The 19,366-nt window shown below is 44.3% G+C and overlaps 1 protein-coding gene across 5 annotated transcripts in view; it reads left to right on the top strand.

The window, feature by feature from the left end:
* XPNPEP1 (X-prolyl aminopeptidase 1) overlaps positions 1-17,151 on the top strand; it is a 30,698-nt gene extending 13,547 nt beyond the window's left edge. For all 5 annotated transcript variants that reach the window (XM_015633756.2, XM_015633758.3, XM_015633759.3 and 2 more), the window contains 13 exons: positions 2,126-2,207; positions 3,172-3,382; positions 6,006-6,095; positions 7,391-7,441; positions 8,550-8,608; positions 9,284-9,361; positions 9,874-9,945; positions 11,571-11,631; positions 12,476-12,545; positions 13,687-13,860; positions 14,718-14,794; positions 15,454-15,552; positions 16,593-17,151. In XM_015633756.2, the coding sequence (XP_015489242.1) occupies positions 2,126-2,207; positions 3,172-3,382; positions 6,006-6,095; positions 7,391-7,441; positions 8,550-8,608; positions 9,284-9,361; positions 9,874-9,945; positions 11,571-11,631; positions 12,476-12,545; positions 13,687-13,860; positions 14,718-14,794; positions 15,454-15,552; positions 16,593-16,721 (1,253 nt within the window). In that variant the 3' untranslated portion in view covers positions 16,722-17,151. The remainder of the gene's footprint in view (positions 1-2,125; positions 2,208-3,171; positions 3,383-6,005; positions 6,096-7,390; positions 7,442-8,549; positions 8,609-9,283; positions 9,362-9,873; positions 9,946-11,570; positions 11,632-12,475; positions 12,546-13,686; positions 13,861-14,717; positions 14,795-15,453; positions 15,553-16,592) is intronic.
* Positions 17,152-19,366: the final 2,215 nt, after the last annotated feature.

Here is a 19,366-nt window from a genome sequence, read left to right as displayed (position 1 = left end):
AGACCCTTATGACAGCATGTTCGTTAGACATCAATTAACTTCTTACCAAGAGCAGTGGTGATAACAGGTCACAGACAGCAAGCCTGTATTTCTGCACAGTGCCTCATTACACCATTGCAGCTCCTGAGTGCATTTTTGGCCCAGGAAATGCAGCAAATCACCACCTTTGAGAAACAGTCCAGGCAAAGGGAGAGGAAGGTCACATATAAAGCCTGAGGCTGTGTGATGGAAAAAAAAAAAAGACCTGTGAGATTTTCTGGCTGTAAAATATCCTGATGCTGCCTCACCCATTGGAAAGATGGAGACTATTTTCTGCTGTGGAGTCTGGGCTATAAACAAAGCAGTGCAACATGTGGCTTTGTATACATAAAGCAAGGGTGGGGTACACCACATTCACAGTAATCTTCCTAATTGTCACAACTTCTTAAGTCAGTCTCTACCTCTCCAGTGTTCAACCAATGCTTTGGTTAAAACAAGTATGTCAGGGCTCAACTTGTTTTTCCAGATCATTTCAACCCAGGGTCTCACTAGAGTCCCCTCTGTGTTTGGGGCCCCAGGATGGCTGGGTCTCCACACCCTGGCTCCCAGCCCAGTGTGTAGGAAGGGAGAATGGCCAGAAACAGCAGTGGTTTCCCCAGGACTGCTGTTCCTAGTACTGCATGTCCTTTTTGCAGAAATCACCAGTGCACACACTGGTATAGGGGGAATGTAACACGGGCAGGATGTGAGTGCTGCTGTGCCCCGTGTCTAATCTAAGGTAGAAATGGAGGTGGTGTTTTCCTCACTCCAGCACTGCCAGCACAATGGCCCTGGCACTGGGTGAAGCCAATTTGATGAGGTCTGTGGGCTGTTCTGGATCTGGGACACTGAGCAAAGAGCTTTTTTTTTCTGAAAGAAGTACTTCTGAGAGTGGTGAATATGACTCCTCCCTGGGGAGGCCTGCATGAGCAGAGATTGTATGTCTCACCTTTTCAGGCGCATCTCCAATTAAATTAATGATAAATTGGTGCCCTGAGGTGGTTTCAGATTAAATGTCTCCAGCAAAGTGAAGCTTGGTTATGAATCAAGAGTGTTAAGATGAACCAGAGAAGGTCATGAGAGAAGCTCATTTTCGAGTGCCTGGTTGATTTCTTATCCTAAAGGGGGAAGGGGAGTTGTTTTAATTTTATCCAATTCAGTTCACTGAATTAAACTCAAGACGAGTTTTTGGGGACAGAAAAAGAGTCACAAAGGAGATTGTTGCCTTCTTACTGCATTGGGAGTTGTCTGAGCAAGGAAGTTTGTACCCAGGCAGTAAAAAGTTCTTTGTGGCTCTTTCCTGCATTCAAGTGACCTACTGCTTCCCTGAGGAGAATTAAGCTCTATTTTTACTTTCATGGCAGAATTTGCACAGTTCGATGAATACAGTGCTGGGTTGTAATTTAGGACATGTTGGTTCTTTTCCCAGCTGTCCTGCTGGCTGTCCTTATTGGCTTGAGTAACTTATTTCAGCTAATTGGATACCCTGGAGTTTTTATTTGACCCTAAAATCAGGATTTTAGAGATGCTGAACATCTACTTCCCTTCTTGACTTTGTCTGGAGTTGTGTGGGCTAAAATATTTGTGAAAAATAGCTAAGACTGTACAGTCTGAATCTGAGATATTGGAGGGCCCATATGAGAGGCCTTTCTGGGGTATTGTAGTCTAGTGTCTCCCTCTTACCTCAAATGTCAAAAGGATTGGAATGAAATGATAGTTTGTAACTTTGAAGTTTTCTGGCTGTTAAGAAGTGAGCTTCTATTGCACTGTGCAGACCAGAAAGGGCAGACCCTACTTTTTGTATATGTGTCCTTGTGTTTCCCTGTCTGTACCTGCTTTTTTCCAAGCCAGCCCTCCTTTAGAAGTTTAACCACCAGTTTAAACACCCGGGAATGTTCACACTGTGGTTCTGGTGCCATCTCCTGGCAGAAATTTAGGATTGTCAGGAGTGCAGCAGGCCGTGGGACAGCTGGGTGGGAGCTGGACTCATGGCCTGCACCTGTGATGTCTCATTGCTTACTTGTGCTTTTGTGAGATTATTTTTGACTTTCTCTAATGTTGCAGAAGATGAACCAGAAGATGAACTGTGATTTTTCTTATTTTTCAGGGCTTTTCAACCTTCGAGGTTCTGATGTTGAGTACAATCCTGTGTTTTTTGCATACGCTGTCATAGGAATGAACACAATCAGGTGCTTGTATTCCCTTCCTCTGTTCCCCAAGATGCATTTATCTTGGCGAGAGCTGTTCTAGCAAAGTATTTGTCTTTCCAGAAACGTCTATGCTTGGGTACTTTAGTGTCCTTTCTGAGCTCTTTTGTCTCCAGCATTAGTTACTCTCCTCCCCTGATCAGAGCTAGAGAGGCAGCCAAGAGCTCTGCTGCACTCCTCAGCACCTTGGCTGGCTTGCTGGGTGACCTTGGGCACGATGGCCGAGTGCTCTGTCTGTCACCCAGAGATAATGTGTAGGGCCCTTGGAGCTCTGGGTTAAATGTGGGTAAGAGCCAAGCCTGGCCTGGACATTACAAACTTTAGGGAAAAGTCTAATTGGTCTAATTGCTGGGTCACTTCAAAACTGCAGGGACTGTGCAGGAAAGTTTCAGGGCTGGCTTATAACAAAAGGCTTCTTTCCTGGGTCTGCCCCATATATTGAGCCTCAGCAAGCACAGTTCTTTTGGAGGCATCTGTAAGCTGCTACCTAGATCCATCTAAGGTAAAACATGGCTGAGTGAGTGAGTACAGGTTGTGTGTGAAGGTTGAGCTGAACTTTTCAACTCAGTGAAAGCCAGAGCAATGTGATACTTAGAACTATAGTACATCTCTTCCAGATGTTGCTCTTAAAAGTTAGACAGTGGCTGTTACTTGCCTCTGTTACTTTTGTGTTTCAAACACAGTGATGGAATGTAGCCATTTTGACTGTGTCATACAAATAGAAATGCTACCATCTCTTTCCTCTCAGTGGGGTGGCACATCTTAATTTCAAGTTGGGATTTAAACTGTATGAAAGCTGGTGGTTAAAATGACATAGGACAAAGTAGAGTGCATAATGCATGATCTCCTTTCTCCCTGAAATGTTGCCAGAATGGTTTTTCCTTCCCTCCTTCTGCCACTGTCAGGTGTGGTCTCACCCATTGGATCACTCCAATTTGTTTCTCAGGCTCTTCATTGATGGTGACCGGATGACAGACCCAGCTGTGAGGGAGCACTTACAGCTTGACTCCACCCTGGAACCCGAGTTCAGAATCCAGGTGATGCCCTACGGATCTATCCTGTCGGAGCTGCAGGCTGTTGGTGCAGGCCTCTCACCCAAGGAGAAAGTGTGGCTCAGTGACAAAGCCAGCTATGCTCTGACTGAGGCCATTCCCAAGGTCAGTGGCTCTAGCAAGGGAAAATGCTTTTCTCTTCTCTGCTCATCGTGGTTAGGAAGGGTGTTAATGAGGGCAGCTGGCCTCAGTTTCCCCTCTGCAAAGCCCGATGCAGGCTGGAGCTTGTGCAGAAGGGATCCAGCCATGCTGAGGTATCAAGGGGTTGTTAATCCTGGGGTTGCTCCTGCTGGAGCTGCCCTTCCAACTCGCTAAGCCGATTTATCCAAAGAATTGTCAGCTTAAGATAAAACAAGTGCAGTGAGAGAGGGGAGGGAAGAGGCAGCAGGGTGAACTCAGGTCATTCTGCCCACGGGTGGAGCATCAGCCTCATGTGGATGAGCAGAAAGAACTGGAAACTTGCAGAAATTGAAGCAGGAAAGTTGAGCAGGACTTCTGGGAAGGTGCATTTGGCTTGCTTGGAGTGTCTGAAAAATAATGGTTGCCCTTATTTAGTTCAGTGGCTTGAGGATGTTAGGCAATATGTGATGTCTTTTACTGAAGGCAGTAAAAGATGACAGAGTTGTAGCAGGGAACCTTGTGAGGACACAGATAATCTGCAGGCACTGGTTGTCCATGCAGCCTTTGCTCTGCTGTGTCTTGCTATCCTTTTGAACCTGGCTGCCTGGGACTCCCACTGTCCACCTAATATTTTAATAGCCATAAAAGATACTTGGGGAAAGACACAACAACTGTGGACAAATGAGCTGGTTTCCATACATCTCGTGTACATCTCTTGTTTGCTAGAGATCACTTTTTCTGGAATACCATCCAGTTTACAGTGATGTCTACTAACTAACAGATACTGTGAGTAAATATACAGGGTTTTGTCCCTGTCCAGAGTTAAATCTTCAGACACCATCAAGCTATTTTTAGGCCTCCTAATACAGAATACTGACAGCATTAGTGTCTATGGAACATTCAGGATAAATTGTTGTTCTTTTGACTTCAGAGTAGAAAGCCCCTTGCTGTGGTTTTAGTCAATGGTCTAGCCCCAGTTTGGTTAAGCTGCTGTAGTTGGTTTATGTAGAGTATATTATGGAAAAGTACAGAAGCTCTGATGTAGAGAAAGGAGTATAATGAGTTGGAGTGGCATTATTTACCCTGTGAGCACTGGAAAAGTGGAAGTTTTGGTTAATAGTGAGTCATTACAGTGCTGCATGCCCTCTGTGTGCAATGGGGAGAGTCCCTGGCTCGAGGAGCTCTGTGCAATAGAAAGCAGGCAAGGAGGACTGAATTGTCTTGATTAAAAGCCACTTAGAGACTCTCTGAAAGAGCCAGAGTTTTTCTAGTTCCTCCCTGGCTCTCCACCACTTCAAAGCACTCCAGGCCAGTTGCTCAGCTGGTGTGAAGAACACCAGTGCTGGAAGTCCATCTACTGTCTGTCTCCATCAGAGCCAAATATTGACACTGGCAAAAATCCATTCCATTATTAAACACAGATCTGCAAACGCTTTATAGATTTGTTTACAGCTGCATGTAAATATACTTTTCACAGAAGATTAATAGTACTTACTAGTATCTATAAAGGGCAAGCCAACCTAAGAATCTGAGTATTTATCCTGACTGATAAAAGGACTTTTCTGACTTTCTTAACTTCTGTAATTTAGTTTCTGCATTATGTAGTGTAATTATTTTGCTGTTTTTAAGAATTTGGAAATTGTAAGCCTGTAGGATTTTTGTGAATTTAGTCTTTGCAGAGGATCTATTGGGCCTTTCCTTGAATTTGAGTGATATTTATTTATTTGCATGCTGATGCATTTAAAGTAGGAAACAACATGTTGCTTGTGCTGTGCTTCTGTAGGTGTCCATCCCATCTCCTGATATATAATGGGTAGAGCAGAGAACTGGGCAAAAGTCTTGGTTTTGCCTTCTTCTGATGCCATGTGTGATGAGATTTGGGCGAGCCACCTCAACTGGTGAATTTCTGAAGATGGGCTGAAACCAGCCAAGCATTCCCGCTATCTGAGGACAGCTGGTGTTTGAGGAGGTGTGCAGTACTAAGGGATCAGTTACTGGTTCTTAATGCAGGGTCACCCCATCCAATCACAGGAAAGCTTTGTCTCAAACCACCAATGTAAGCTCCTTTCAGAACTAGCAGCATGTAAAGCTGATCTTTGCAAACGCCTTTCATGTTTCCTTGAGCCTTGATGTGTTTGTCAGAGCTGCTGATCATTAACAGTGGTGATGCTCAGTGCTTGGTACCTGGGCTGGATGCCCTTTGCTACTTGAGGGTGACTGTCAGGTAACAAGTCAAGGTGGCTTTTAGGTCTGTTTCTACAGCCTAAGTTCTACCATAGCATCAGGGATTAGTGTTTCTCATTGGCCTCTGGGCCTTCAGTGTTCATCAGCAACAGGAATCTATGGCTCAGACATTGATGTAGATACATGGTATTTATGATATCCAGATCTTCACCCTGCTTCATGACAAGCTGTTGTTTAGTTCTCTGGATTTCCCTATGGCTGTTCTTCCTTCAGTCAGGGACTGAAGCATTGGCAACCAGCATCTCATAGTGCTGAAGGTTCAGAGAGGCTGCCAAAGTACAAATTGTGGCCAGGCTGAGTTATTAAATCTGTAGGATTATGTAGTCTGACTAATCCACAAGTAATCCCTGTCCTTCTGCTGCAGGCTTACCGATACCTCACCCCATATACCCCCATCTGCATTGCAAAAGCTGTGAAGAATGCAGCGGAAACAGAAGGCATGAGAAGAGCACATGTAAGTGAAGCCTTGAGTGTCTCCTTGCACATGGCACCAGGTTTGCTTTACCTTTAGGGAAAGAAATAACATTTTCCTTTCAGTTTTAATGTTTTGGATAAAAAGCAAATAGGAATTTGGATGGCAGGATAAAAAAGGTTTTCTGTCAGACATCTACTGCTCTTGAAGCAGGTTTTTTGCTTGTTTTGCGTTCCCTTGAAGAACAACATTTGCAATAGTGTGAGGAAACAGCCTTGCTCTGTGGGAAGACTGTGTAGACTTGAGAAGTGTTGTTTGCAGTGTGGGCCCTTAAAGGGATGTTCTTTCCCCTTTGCTCGTTGTGTTGTGTTTGTCAGTGGAGTTTTCATATTGTTACCATTTGAATAAACACAGCCTAAAGAACACAGAGAAATTCTTCGACACATGGTGCAAAGCACAGGCCAAGATGCTCAGAAGCAGCCAGAGTCCTCAAAGCACTCTTTTAGTCTTGTCTTCATGACACTGGAAATTAGTCTGATTTCCTAGGAAGCTTCATATTTTTAAGCAAAGAAGCTGCCTGTGAAACAGGTTCATGGTGGGGCTGAACTTTTCTCTTATTTATTTCCTGTTAGTTTTCAAGCAGTAGTTTCCACAATAAGAGAAATGTGCCAGTTGAAGCAGGGCTGGCAGTTTTGGGCTTGTCCCATATTTTCTGCAGCTTCTTGGGAACCAGTACTTTCTATTTCAATGCTTTTCTCTCCCTTTTAGTTAAGGGGAAGTAAAAATAGTTGTACTGAGAAGAGGAACTTTGTCACCTGCCACCTGAGGACAAAATTGTGCCTTGTTCTTGTACACATCTCCTGCTTCTTGCCCCTACACACTGCAGGCATGTAGAATAAAAAAGGAACAAAAATGAGGGTCATAAGGCAAGAGGGCCAGAAGCTGTGTGACAGAGACTGCGTGGTGGCTGTGTGCCCAAAGGACATGTTCCCCTGTCACATCACCAGATGTGTCTTGTGGTTGCCTTCTGCGATCTGAGATGCAAGACAAAGGTTTGTCTGTTAAAGCAAAATAGTCTTGAAAGTGATGTGTGGGGTAAAGCCAGACTCCACACAGTAAGATATGTCCCAGCAGTAATTACTAACATTCATTTAACTCTCCAGATACATTTCCAGGGTTTATATTAATTACAGGCTGCAAAACCTGAAAATACCTCTTGGATAATCTCTTAGTTTGTGTTTCTGGTTGAATTCTTTTGCATCAAAACCTGTTTATACTGAGGCTTGATAAGTCTTTCTCCTTCTCAATTCCATTTTCTTGTGCCTATTTTAACATAGATTAAAGATGCTGTTGCCCTGTGTGAGCTCTTTAACTGGCTGGAAAAGGAGGTATTGTATAATTTTTTTTTAAACTTGGAGATTCTATTTCTGTGTAAAATTCTTCATTGGCATAAACTTTTCATTAGACTTTATAGTGCCTTTACTAAAAGTGGGGAAACAGTTGGGGGTTTGTCTGGTGGTTTGGGGTTTTTTGCAAGGATTTCAAACATGCTTTTATCCTATGCTTTTTTTTTTTGAGAACATTCTCCCATTCATTTTACACAGACCAAAGCTTGAACAAGTGAGAAATGACCTGAGCAGGCTTAGTGTAGTGTTAATGCTGTCTTTTGCTGGTTTGTAGTGTAAATCATGAAATAATATTCAGCTTCATACAATACTTTGGAATTATTCTCATGATAATCAGTGTTGTCTGCCAGTTTGAAAAAAATTGGCATTTATGAATGGGAGGTGCAGTGAAAATGGGATAAAAACAAATTACTTGTGTATTCACTGACTTAGAAGTACACAGTGGATGTGCTAGAGTGCCAAGTGTTCCACAGCAACTTAGAAAGCCATGCCACTGCATGTCTGAGTCTATTGACTTAATTTATTGAGAAGGCTTGATGACTTCCAGAAGGTGCCTTTTTACATGTCTGAGTACCTCAAGAAGTCAGCCTCAGGGGTTTTGTAACCTAGCTCTTACCCTGCTTCGCCTGTTTTCCAGTCCAGGGAAAGTTGTGTCACAGGTTTGAATTTATCAAATGCCTAAAGTAAAATTTAACACACTTTGTTTTTTCTGCAACTGCTTTTATTCCTGATTTAAAAGGATAAAATTTCTAACAGTATGGGCTGTTAAAGAGCTATTGAAGCTTAGTGCCACCTGACTGTGAAGAGATGTTGCCTTGTGAGATGTTACCTCTGCACATATCAGTGAAGTTAGTACTGCACTGACTGCTCCCTAGTCAGGGTTCAGCAGTCTCGCTGTGATCGCCTCCACTTCCTTCTGCTCAAGTGCCCTGCACAGTGTTGCTGGGTTTGTGTTTGTCATTCCTGAGCAATGAGGACAGAGAACCTGGAAAGAAGCCACTTCCAGGGTTTCATAAGGCACAGACAAGACCCATACAGCATTTTCTTTGCTTGTTGCTGCAGTAATCCAACTCATGTCCTTATCCACCAGGTTCCAAAGGGAACAGTAACAGAAATAGTTGCTGCAGACAAAGCCGAGGAGTTCCGCAGGTAAAAAGTAAATCTACTCTGAAGAGGTTTTCTGGATGACATTTTTTATCTGTTGTTTTTATTTTATTCTTTAGAAATGTATCTCACTTGCAGATATATTTTACCTGAGGACAAACCTTTACTAATGGATTTCTTTGAAAACTTGAAAGAGTTGGGTCTCGTGGGAGGTACAAGTCCCAACCCACTGGATCCTGTCCACTTTCCTTTTGAGATAGCAGTGAGGAGTGCTGCAGGTTAGGACACTTAAATACAAGATGGTTGCTTCCTTACCACAGAGAAATGTATGTCAAAGCTAGATTTCCTCCTCTTCTGATAGAGAAGAAACACCATTTATTTAGAGAATTACTCCCATGGGTACATCAGCAGGACCTCTAATGCCTTTGAGAAAATAAATAACAATGTAGAAAATGTTCAGCACATCTCTTCCTGGCTGATTTGGGTAGTGAATTTTCTTTTAAGGAAAGAGAAGAGCTGGAAAACAGGTTTCCACATGGCTGGGAGAAGAGGGCTGCAAATTCTACATTTCTTCTACCCTAATTTGCTTGTCCAGGTGGCTTTCAAGGCCAAGGGGAAAGCTGAGGTGATGTGGAATTAAGGATGGGGCACTCCAGGTGCCCTAGGTGCTTGGTTTGCTCCTCTCACTTGTGCTGTAGTGATCACAATCTTTTCTTTCAGTCAGCAGAAAGACTTTGTTGAATTGAGTTTTGCTACCATATCAAGCACAGGTCCAAATGGAGCCATCATTCACTACAAGTAAGAGAAACACAGCTTCTCCTTTCATCCTTCAGCAAAAGTAGTTGGAATGAGCTGTCTTGCCTCATCATGGAGTCACAGCAGAGTACTCCAGGGAGATGTTGCTTGCTATCTTTCTTTACTCAACACTTACTGAGTAAAGATCTTTCCCTACTGGCAGCATGCATGTATTATGATGATGATCTGCTCAGGGCCAGAGAAAAGGGCTATTTTGGGGCTGGAAGTCTGGGAAGGATAAGTATGAAGTGCCACAACTCTTCTGAAATACATCCAGAAACAGATGTTGAGGGTTTTTCTGGAAGCAGCAAAGCTCTGTACTGTAGTGCTATTTGCTGTATACAAATCCTCTCCTTGGTATGATCCCTGGCTCAGCATGTGTGGGATTTCTATCACTGCCACAACAAATCAGAGCTGGCACATCCAAGCTTTCACTTAATAGGGTTTCTGGACTGCAGATGTGGGCTGGAGATCTTAAAACTGTGGAACAAAAACGTTTGTGTTTAACTGAACAGGCCAGTTCCTGAGACCAACAGAACGCTGTCAGTGAATGAGATCTACCTCCTGGACTCAGGAGCACAGTACAAGTGAGTGGATGAATGGTACTGAACTGCCATGTGTTCTTTTCCCCATGACCCCTGCAGGGTCAGCTCACATTTGCCTTGGCAAGCAAGGCAATGTGGAGTTTGGAGTAGACAGCAGGTCAGGGCTGCTGACAGGCCTTGCTGGGGTCAGGGGCAGGATGTCAAAGTACAGTTCCCATCTGAGTGCCATCCATTCCCAGTGTGCTGGGAGCTGTCTAGCTGGTGGTTTAGATATGAAGTTGCAGGAACAGGAGCAGGCCTGACTGCTCTGGCTTAGCCTTGGGCTGCCTACTCAGCAGCCTGCACAGCTGGGTGAGGCACCTCACCTACCCTGACAGGATCTGCCCTGTGGGTAGACTGATACTGAGGTCAGAACAAGGTGGGGTGAAGAAGCAGGACAGCAGTGCCCCATGGTGCTCTCTGCCTTCTCAGAGAGACTCAGAGTCAGAGTTCCTCATCCCAGTAGTCACTTGGGTCTTGGGTGTGTTTTTGGGAAGGCATCGTGTCTGAAAACACACTCAATGCTATTTTGACAGTGCCTTTCAGTGGCCTCACTTCCTTTACTGTGGAACTCTCGACTCCATGGAAAATAAAAGAACTGATGTTTTTAACCAGTGTAAATAGATGAGAAGTGGCTTGTTCAGGAAGACGCAGGACAAGCCTGGCTGCTCCTTTGAGATGAGCTTTGTCTTTAAAGCTATGCCTTTTTGTTATGTCAGTCAGGAAGAGCTTTGAAAAAGAACCATACAGACATCCTTTGATAAGATTTTTACAAGGAGATCTTTTTTCCTCCCCTCTGATGGACTAATTAACGATTTCCTTAGTGCCACTATGAAAAGCAGCCCTTTGGATACAATGTAAGCTGGACATCAATGGCACTTACCACAGCATTGTGACAGGGATGCTTTGCTTGTCCCTGCTGAGAAGTTAAACCGTGAGTTCTTTGTGACCACGGCCTGTGTGTGCTGGGGAAGAGCACAGGGACAGGAGTGAGCATTTCAAAGGGAACTCATTATTTCAAGAGCCATTGTGTTTTTGACAGCAGGCTCAAAATGCTGTTTGCAGAAGGAACTTAGAGATAGTTTCTGACGTTTTGGATTAACCCCTATCCACATGCAGGATGATTTATAGAAATCTTAGCAGAAGACATCCTGAGGATGAAAGGGATAGTATCTCCCCTTACACTTCCGTTTACTGAGCTGGTAGCTGTCATTTTTGCAAAAGTGTATGTTTTAAAGCTCTTAATGGATCGCCTTCCATACAAATAGGCTAAATTTGGCCTGTTCTCAATGGACATGTACCTGTTGCTAAACCTCAAATTAGCATAGTTTTATGAGCAGTTTAGATTCTAATTTGGGAAGAGCTTTGGGATGCTTATGGTTGAAAGGTAACAGTGTGAATTGTAAATCATTATTGCTACATCTGGGGCATTGTGTTCAGGAATTTTTGAGATTAGGAGTGGTTACACAAGACACTACATCATCAGTCTTGTGTAGCACACAGCAGATGACTTTATCCATTTATGAGCTTGGTTTGCTGCAGTGTGACTGGGTTTCCTGTGAATACTCACTTTGATCTTTCTTTTTCCCCCATCCCTTTGGTTCCTGCATCTTTGTTTGCCCCTGAAGAGATGGTACAACAGATGTGACCAGGACAATGCATTTTGGCACACCATCAGCCTATGAAAAGGTAAGTTGGGATCACAGTGTGGTTTGCGAGCTGGCCCTTATTATTTGAGATACTTAAATTAGTAATGTGCTCTATTGCTATGCAGTCAAAGCTCTCTATTGACTTTACCAGTACGTGGCAGCATTTGGCTAAGGATTAAAAAGGAGACTCTCATATTTCAGACTTCCAAAATATAAACTGTTTTCAAGAATTTACACCTTTCTATCTTAAAATTCACAGCTCTCATCTGCAAAATGACATGTTTCCTCTAAGAAATAAGAAAATCCGCAGTCTGAGGATAAACATTACTGGTTTGTCCAATAAGGGAGCCAGGGGGATCTAATTTAGTGCAAAGCTCAGTGTTTGATGCAAGGCTCCAGTCAGACTGTGCCTAGTGTACAATATTAAAAATCAGTCTCAGACTTACCTGAAAAGGTCTGTGTTGGAAATTTAGCACTGTAATTTTGTTTATTTTAAATTGCTTCTTTAACTTTTTATTAGTCTTAGCTGAAACTAATTTCATTATTATAGTTCACATAGTGAGAAAAATATGCTGTAGGGTATGCCCAGGAAGTTAAAGTACAGCCACAAAGAAAATCAGTCATGTAGATCAGGTGAATGCTGATGCTAATCCTGCAGTCTGAGTTTGTGATAGTCTCTCTGAAGTTACTGGAGAAGGATCTTCAGAGGGATTTAAACTGCTTCTGCTCAAGGTTTGCTTTGGCATTACCAGCCACAGGAGAGCACGACCAAGTTTTTCCATATCCTCTGCAATTTGCTACAAGATGCATCCTTTCTTTCCCTTCTTGGGGAATACAAAACTTTTCCTTTCCCTCTTCACTTACAGCACACATTTCTTTGACAGGAATGCTTCACATATGTCCTGAAGGGACATATAGCTGTGAGTGCAGCCATCTTCCCAAATGGAACCAAAGGTGGGTTGGTGAGTTGGAGTGTTTTGATCTCTGAAGAACTGTTAGGTGGTCTGAGAATATTATGACTGACAGGCCTTGGCAGATTAGGCAGATACTGATGTAACTGTCTGTTTCCATCACAAGAGTTTGAATTCTGGGTTGCTGATGCCTTCTGTCTCAGCATCAACCAGTGCTGAAAATTCTGAGGGGGACAGTGTGAAGGATGTTGGTGGAAGTGCTCTGGCTCTAGGCTGATAGTGACTTTCATCAGGCAGTAGCACTCTAACACATGTGCTTGGAGGTTGTGTTCTTTACTAATGGCCCTATCAAAGAGAGAGGTCACTTTCCAGCTTATAAGGACTGGCTAATTCTCTTCCAATTACTGTGGAACTTCTTGTATCAGTGGGAAAGTACATTGGAAAATGATACACAAAGGAGCTGTTTTTATTTTGTGCAGGGAAAGTTGTGATATATCATCAACCTCTGGTGAATTTGTTACAGAACTGTTTTCTCCCTAGTCACACCTTACACAAAACCAGCTCTTTTTAGAGATTTCCTTAGTTTGCATTCTTGGGTAGGCAAGAGTTAGAAGCAACTACACAGTGCTATGAGAAACCCAAACTGAAATTGAAGGGTATCTGAACTTTGGATACGTGGGCTTGGTGTTCACATGCAGCCAAGAGAAATTCTGTGCCCTCTAGTTGAAACTGTGAAATGAGTGGCCTTCCAGGCAAGAAGCCTGGCTGATTAGTTCCCCAAATACGATTGGCAGGTCTCCTGTTTTCAGTTCAGTAAGCGCAGCTCCTTTTAAGACAGGTACTGAATTTTCTGTGGGACTTTTAACCGTTAGATTATTTCATGAAAATGTCAGTAGAACAAGCAGCAGTGCAATATTTCTGTTACAGCCATCTCTTGAAGACCTATAATGGAAGAGAGAAGGGCTTTTTAGCTGAGAAAGGGATTGAATATCAGAATTGCCAGATGTGCCCTGTAACTTCTAGCCATCCAATGGCTTGCTTTCTTTGTTGGGTGATGAGGCTTTTTGAGGGGCTGGTGGTAGCTTTCTTTTTGCATGTTTTCCAGGTTTGAACCTTCAGTGTGATTATCAGTGTCTCTGAAGGAGCCTGACTTGATTGAATTCTTTCTCCTTGTCTGTCTACAGGTCATCTTCTAGACTCCTTTGCGCGCTCTGCCTTGTGGGACTGTGGCTTGGATTACCTGCACGGGACAGGACATGGAGTTGGCTCTTTCCTAAATGTACACGAGGGTCCTTGTGGCATTAGCTACAAAACCTTTGCAGACGAGCCCTTGGAGGCTGGCATGATTGTCTCTGATGGTATTTACCACTGGTGATTCTCTCTGGTCACTGGGAAGGGACCAAACTCTTTTAGATGCAGAGGGAATAAATGTGACAGTGATGTAAAGGAAAGGCTGGATCAAAAGCTCTGGGCCTGCCTCCCCAGCTTGCTGTTTTAGTTATCATTTAAGCTCTCTAGATAAAGACCCTCACATTAGCTTTTCAGCTTCCATAATGCACCTTTGGAGTGGGGTGCTGCAGGACTGCTTCCTGCTCTCTGCAGCACAGGTCTCAGAAAAACTGTGTTGACCAGCTGGCTCTGGCACACTGTGGAAGAGCTGGCTGCAGTACAAGGTGGACACCAAGCTTTCAGGAGCTAATCCTGTCTTTGCTATGGGCTATTTGAGGCAGCTGTTAAATCTTTGCATGCCTTATTCTTCCACTAGCAAATTAACAGCCTGCTGGGGTTTGCTGAGAGACTTACATTCCTTCAGGGCTGCAAAGTCCTCTCAGGAAGTCAGGATAACAAGTCTCTAAGAGAGTGTTTTGAGGAAGGGGTTACCCACCTGCCTTCATGAAGACATTAATATTTTCAGGGTTTCTGGTATTTGAACACAAGTATTCTGTGGTCTCTCTTGAATTCCAAGGAGATTCTGAAGCTTGAGGGCTGTCTGTCTTGTTTCTTCTCTCTTTGAGAACTTCTGCTGTCACCTTGCTCGGGGCTTCTGTGCAGATTTTGTAGTGTCAGAAATTTGTTTGCCTCTGTGGTTGCCTGATGTCAAGATTGCTTAGTGACTTCAGTGGACTAAAGACATAGAGGGGGAGTTTGGCCATAGGGAATAAGTACTTGCAGAGTGCAGCAATGTGGCTTAGTTAATTACTGTCTGTTTCTGCAGAGCCGGGCTATTATGAAGATGGGTCCTTTGGGATCCGAATAGAAAACGTCGTCCTTGTGATCCCTGCCGAAACCAAGGTGAATGACCTGCTCAAGATGCACCTTTCTCCATGACTTGCTGGTTATAAAACTTGAAGTACTGGAACTTGAGGTGGGACCATGCTGCAGACAGTTAAATCCTACCCAAGATTCCTGGTTTCCAAAACCCCTTATTGATGAGCACTGGTTCTAATGGGAACACAGAAGACAGTTTTGCTTCTGCAGAGTTTCCATGGGTTGAAATGTGTGTCTGAGAGTTGTTTTAAATTGTTTTCTATCTGTCTGTTGAAGCAACTTTATTCAGCCCCTTGGAGTCATTGCTGTAGAACTGGTTGATCTCAAGTTGGGATTTTCCTCTCTGGTAGGGAGCCCTCAGTGGCAGTAGAAACAGACAGATTTTGACATTATAGTTGCCAGTCTGGCTGGGTTAGGCTTTTAGAAATGCCAGACTGAAAGTGATCATATAGTCATCAAGCTGAAATCCTGTACAATTCTGACCTTTAGAAAGTGACCATTGAAAGAGGTAACTAAGGTTTATATCAGGATTCTTTGCTTGAGCTGTAAGAAAAATTCTACCATAAATTGCTCATCTGAATGTTACCTTGGTTGTTCTGTAGTGATGACACAACCAAGGAGTAAGTGTGATCTGGGTGGAGCTATTTCTGAAATTGTGCAATCCGTTTGTCTTTCTGCTGCAGTACAATTTCAAAAACAGAGGGAGCCTGACCTTTGAACCCTTAACTCTGGTTCCAATCCAGACAAAAATGATTGATGTTAATTTGCTGACAGAAAAGGAGGTAAGTAAAGCGGGATTGCATTGCCATCTTTGCACTAGAACCAGATTATTCTCTTCTGTTTGCAGGAACCACTGGCCTTTGTTCCTTTTCATAGATCCAGAGAGCATTCCTGAGCACTCAGACTTATTTTTAAGCTTGACCCATTTTGAAGTGAGAGGCTGGACTAAACAAGCATTTCAGATGTCCTTCCTATCTATGTTATATAATGAAGACAGGATCTCACCACTTATGTTGTTTTGGTAGTTCGCTTGATATGATACTTGCAGCTATCATCTCTATTCCTACTCCTGTCTTAAATTGCTTCTGGCAAATGTCTGTCTTTGCTATCTCCCCAAGGACTATAGTAATGACTGTCCTGTCTTGCTTTCTGCATCTGCTTGTGACCAGGCCCATTCAGGCACACCCCATGCTCAGTACATATGAACTCTGAGCAGACTTCTCTGATACCTGCTCAGCAGCATTTATTTCCTGAACAGCTTCATACTCTAAGCTTCTGTTTGTTTCCCACTACCTTTTCCATGGCATATTTCATCCTGTTTTTATTACCATACTCCTTATTTTACCTCAGCACATCCTCCTTTTTGAATGATAACGCTGTTTCACATTTCCATTTGCTGAATAGGGTTGTGAAGGGCACCAAGATCTGCCCTAGGGTTGCCTGTTCAGATCAATAGGGCAGATTGTGCCTCAGGAGTGCATTGTCCAGTTACAATTTTGCAGAGCTAGGTATTAAACTGTGCCAAGGTAGCTATTCAGACTTGCTGGAGGCACTGATTTGCAGAGACTACTCATCAGCTGAATTGACCCTTGGCTCCTCTGAAAACCCAGGATGAATTTCTTCAGTTCCTACCCTCATCAAATTTACAAGTTACTTCCATAGAATAGAGATCTGTCTCTTCAGGACAGGATTCCATCCCAGCCTAACAGCTCAGACCCAAAGAGCACGAGGGCCTACAAATGTTTTTGGCTGTACATAACTTGTAAGGTCACAAACTCTCTTCTGTGTTCATGCTGAATGTCCTACCCCTCCCTTTCTCCAGTGTAACTGGGTGAATGAGTACCATCAGAAGTGCAGGGAAGTGGTTGGAGCAGAGCTGGAGAGGCAAGGCCGGCACGAAGCTCTTCGGTGGCTCCTCCGGGAGACGGAGCCTCTGGCCCGAGTTCAGTAGCACCACCACTGGCTGTAGAGCATCACGACAGCTCCGTGTTCTGATCGCCTGCGTCTTCCTGGAGCTCGGCACCACCGGGAGGACGTTTTTCAATAAGCATTTGGAAATCAGGAAGGGATTTCATGTAGTGTTGCTTGCCCCACAACATGTCTGGGTCATGTGGGGCTGAGGAGGGTTACTGTCTGAGTAAGTGTTTTGGGGGGAGGGGTTGAGCATAGAAAACAAACAAAATAAATAAGCACGTTGCCTTTGAAACAGGGGTCTTATTTCAATAATGGTTCTAAGAGGCAATACTGGAATATTTTATACTGTCTGGTTTTTCACTGTGAAAACTCAGTATTTTTGCATACTTGGGTTCCAGTTGCTAAGATGTTACCCACACAGCAGGACTGATTACTGAATAAAAGATTCCAATCCGCTGCTTGCTCCATCTGTCTTCTCTTGCAGTCAGTGATGTGTTGGGTTTGGCAGCTTGAAGAAGGACAGGGGAACCTCATCTTTCCACCCTTATGAGTGCATCTAACTCAGACAGGAGACAAATATGTTTAGAAATGCCTGGTGCCAGGCGCTGGGCAGAGGTTATGGAGAGAGCTGGCAGGAGCAGTCAGTTCTTATTTGTGACAGGTCCTGGAAGGATATGGAGACGCTCGGCAGAGGTTTGTGTGCACAGAGCGCCAGGGCCAGTACTTCTGTCTATTGTTATGTCTTACTGAGTGCTTGTGTAGCCCATGGCAGTGCAGGATGCGTGGGCAGTATCATGGAATTGCAGCTCTTCCTGGACACAAAGCAATTAGTAAGTTAAAATAAATAAATATGCCCACAATGGACAAAGGACGCTCCGGGCAGGGTCAGCGCGGCCGGGCAGGGCGCAGGGACACCTGGTGGCCGAGCGGGGTAGTGCAGCTGAGCGCTGTCCTCGGGCGCTGCCGCTTGTGCTGCAGGCGGCTGATGGAAACAACTTCGGTATCGGATGTTAGAGGAGCAAATCAAATTCCTGATGGTTCAGAGAAACTTCCTGAGCAAATGGAAATGTTTGTGTACACGTAGTTTTCTTTCCCTCTTCCCTCCCCCTGCAGACTTTCTAAGGGAAATACTAATCTCTGTTAAATGGCATGAAATAACTATTTGTCTCAAATCAGAAGGAAAATTCAGAGGCAGTATCATGCAATCAAATGAAAAAGGACTGGGAAGAGGAACAAATTTCCTGGCCTCCTAGCTGTTTTTTCCAAGGAGGTGATAAAACAGAAGCGCACTAAGTGCTTTACAAGGTCATTGTCACCCCCAGCCACTGCAGACACAGGTACATGTATTTAAATATTCCAATGGTTTCCACCATCCGCTGGAAGCATCAGCTTTCAGCTCAGCTGTGTTTGCAGAAACCTAGCTCACATCTCAAGCACTCCCAAGTGTCTCATGAGTATGTGCTGTCACTTAAAACAGAAGGGGCAAAACCTTTCTGCCGAAGGAGCCTGTTGTCCCTGTGGGTACAGGATCAAAGGACAAGCGGGGCATCTCTAGCCAGGCTGTGCTGTGACAAGGTGGGTCTTTCCCAGGAAAATCCAGCTGTGTTCAGTGAGGCTGAGCTCGGGAGGCTGGCAGCCCTGTGCTGTGAGGCTGAAGGAAGGCAGCTGCTGTGCAGGGCAGTGCTGGCAGCTCGAGCAGGCTCTGCTGCTCGCTGCAGGCCTGTGGGGGGGACTGCACTGCTCTCCCAGGTGTTCCCAAGGTGATTCAGCATCCCGGATCTCCTGGAAAAGACCCAGCCTGGAAAATGAAAGGGCAGGCGTTTCCCGCGGGAAGGGGGATGAGGAGGAGGATTTGTGCAAAGCAGAGAAACACAGAACCCAGAGACACTTTTGTCCCTGTAGCCTAAAGCCAGTGAGGCTGGCTTGGACACTTAGGTGTGAAGGGGAAGCACAATGCCAAAAGCAATTTTCTGAGATTGAATAGCCTTATTAGATCTTTTAGACCTTATTAGACCTTACTCACCTCGGTACCCTCCTTACAGCCACATGCCCTGGGACCATTCCCACACAGATCACAGAAATTCATGGCTCATTCCCATCCCAAAGTCTTCCCCACTGCGCAGGGCCAGAGGTGGGGCAACCCATACTTCTCCTCTAGGCACCAGTCCTGGGAGTGTCAACAAATCCCTCCCACCATTCACTTCCCAGCTCACCCTCCCACACCACACAACCCAGTGGGCTTTCCTTGCAGGGAATCTGGCACCAGCTCTTGGTCACAGTTTGGAGACCTTTGCCCCTTTCTCAGCTTTGGCACCTCAGCAGGGGGACACGGTGTTTCCTAGGGCAGGGCTGCTGACACATTCCTAACTGAGGCATTTATCTCTCTCCCTATTCACTCTTTGAAAATACAACTATATTTTGGATCTTGTCCTGTCTGAGCTTTAATTTTCAAATGGAAATGAAACTTGGATTCTTTTTTTCCCCCCCCTTTTTTCAGGTTTTGATTTATTCCATTAGTGCCTGATTTCCCTGAGTGGTCTCTCCCTTCCCCTCTCCTGGTGGAAGGAAAAAGTTGAATAGCAGTCAATGGCAGGTTTAGGTTTTATTTTTGTATGAACCATCCACAGGAGCAGCCACAAAATTATGTCTTTCAAGTGAAAAAAATTTATTTAATTCTGAAAA

Source organism: Parus major, chromosome 6 (genome assembly GCF_001522545.3).
Source record: "Parus major isolate Abel chromosome 6, Parus_major1.1, whole genome shotgun sequence".
Taxonomy (NCBI): Eukaryota; Metazoa; Chordata; class Aves; order Passeriformes; family Paridae; genus Parus; species Parus major.
This window is presented reverse-complemented; position numbering and strand designations above follow the sequence as displayed.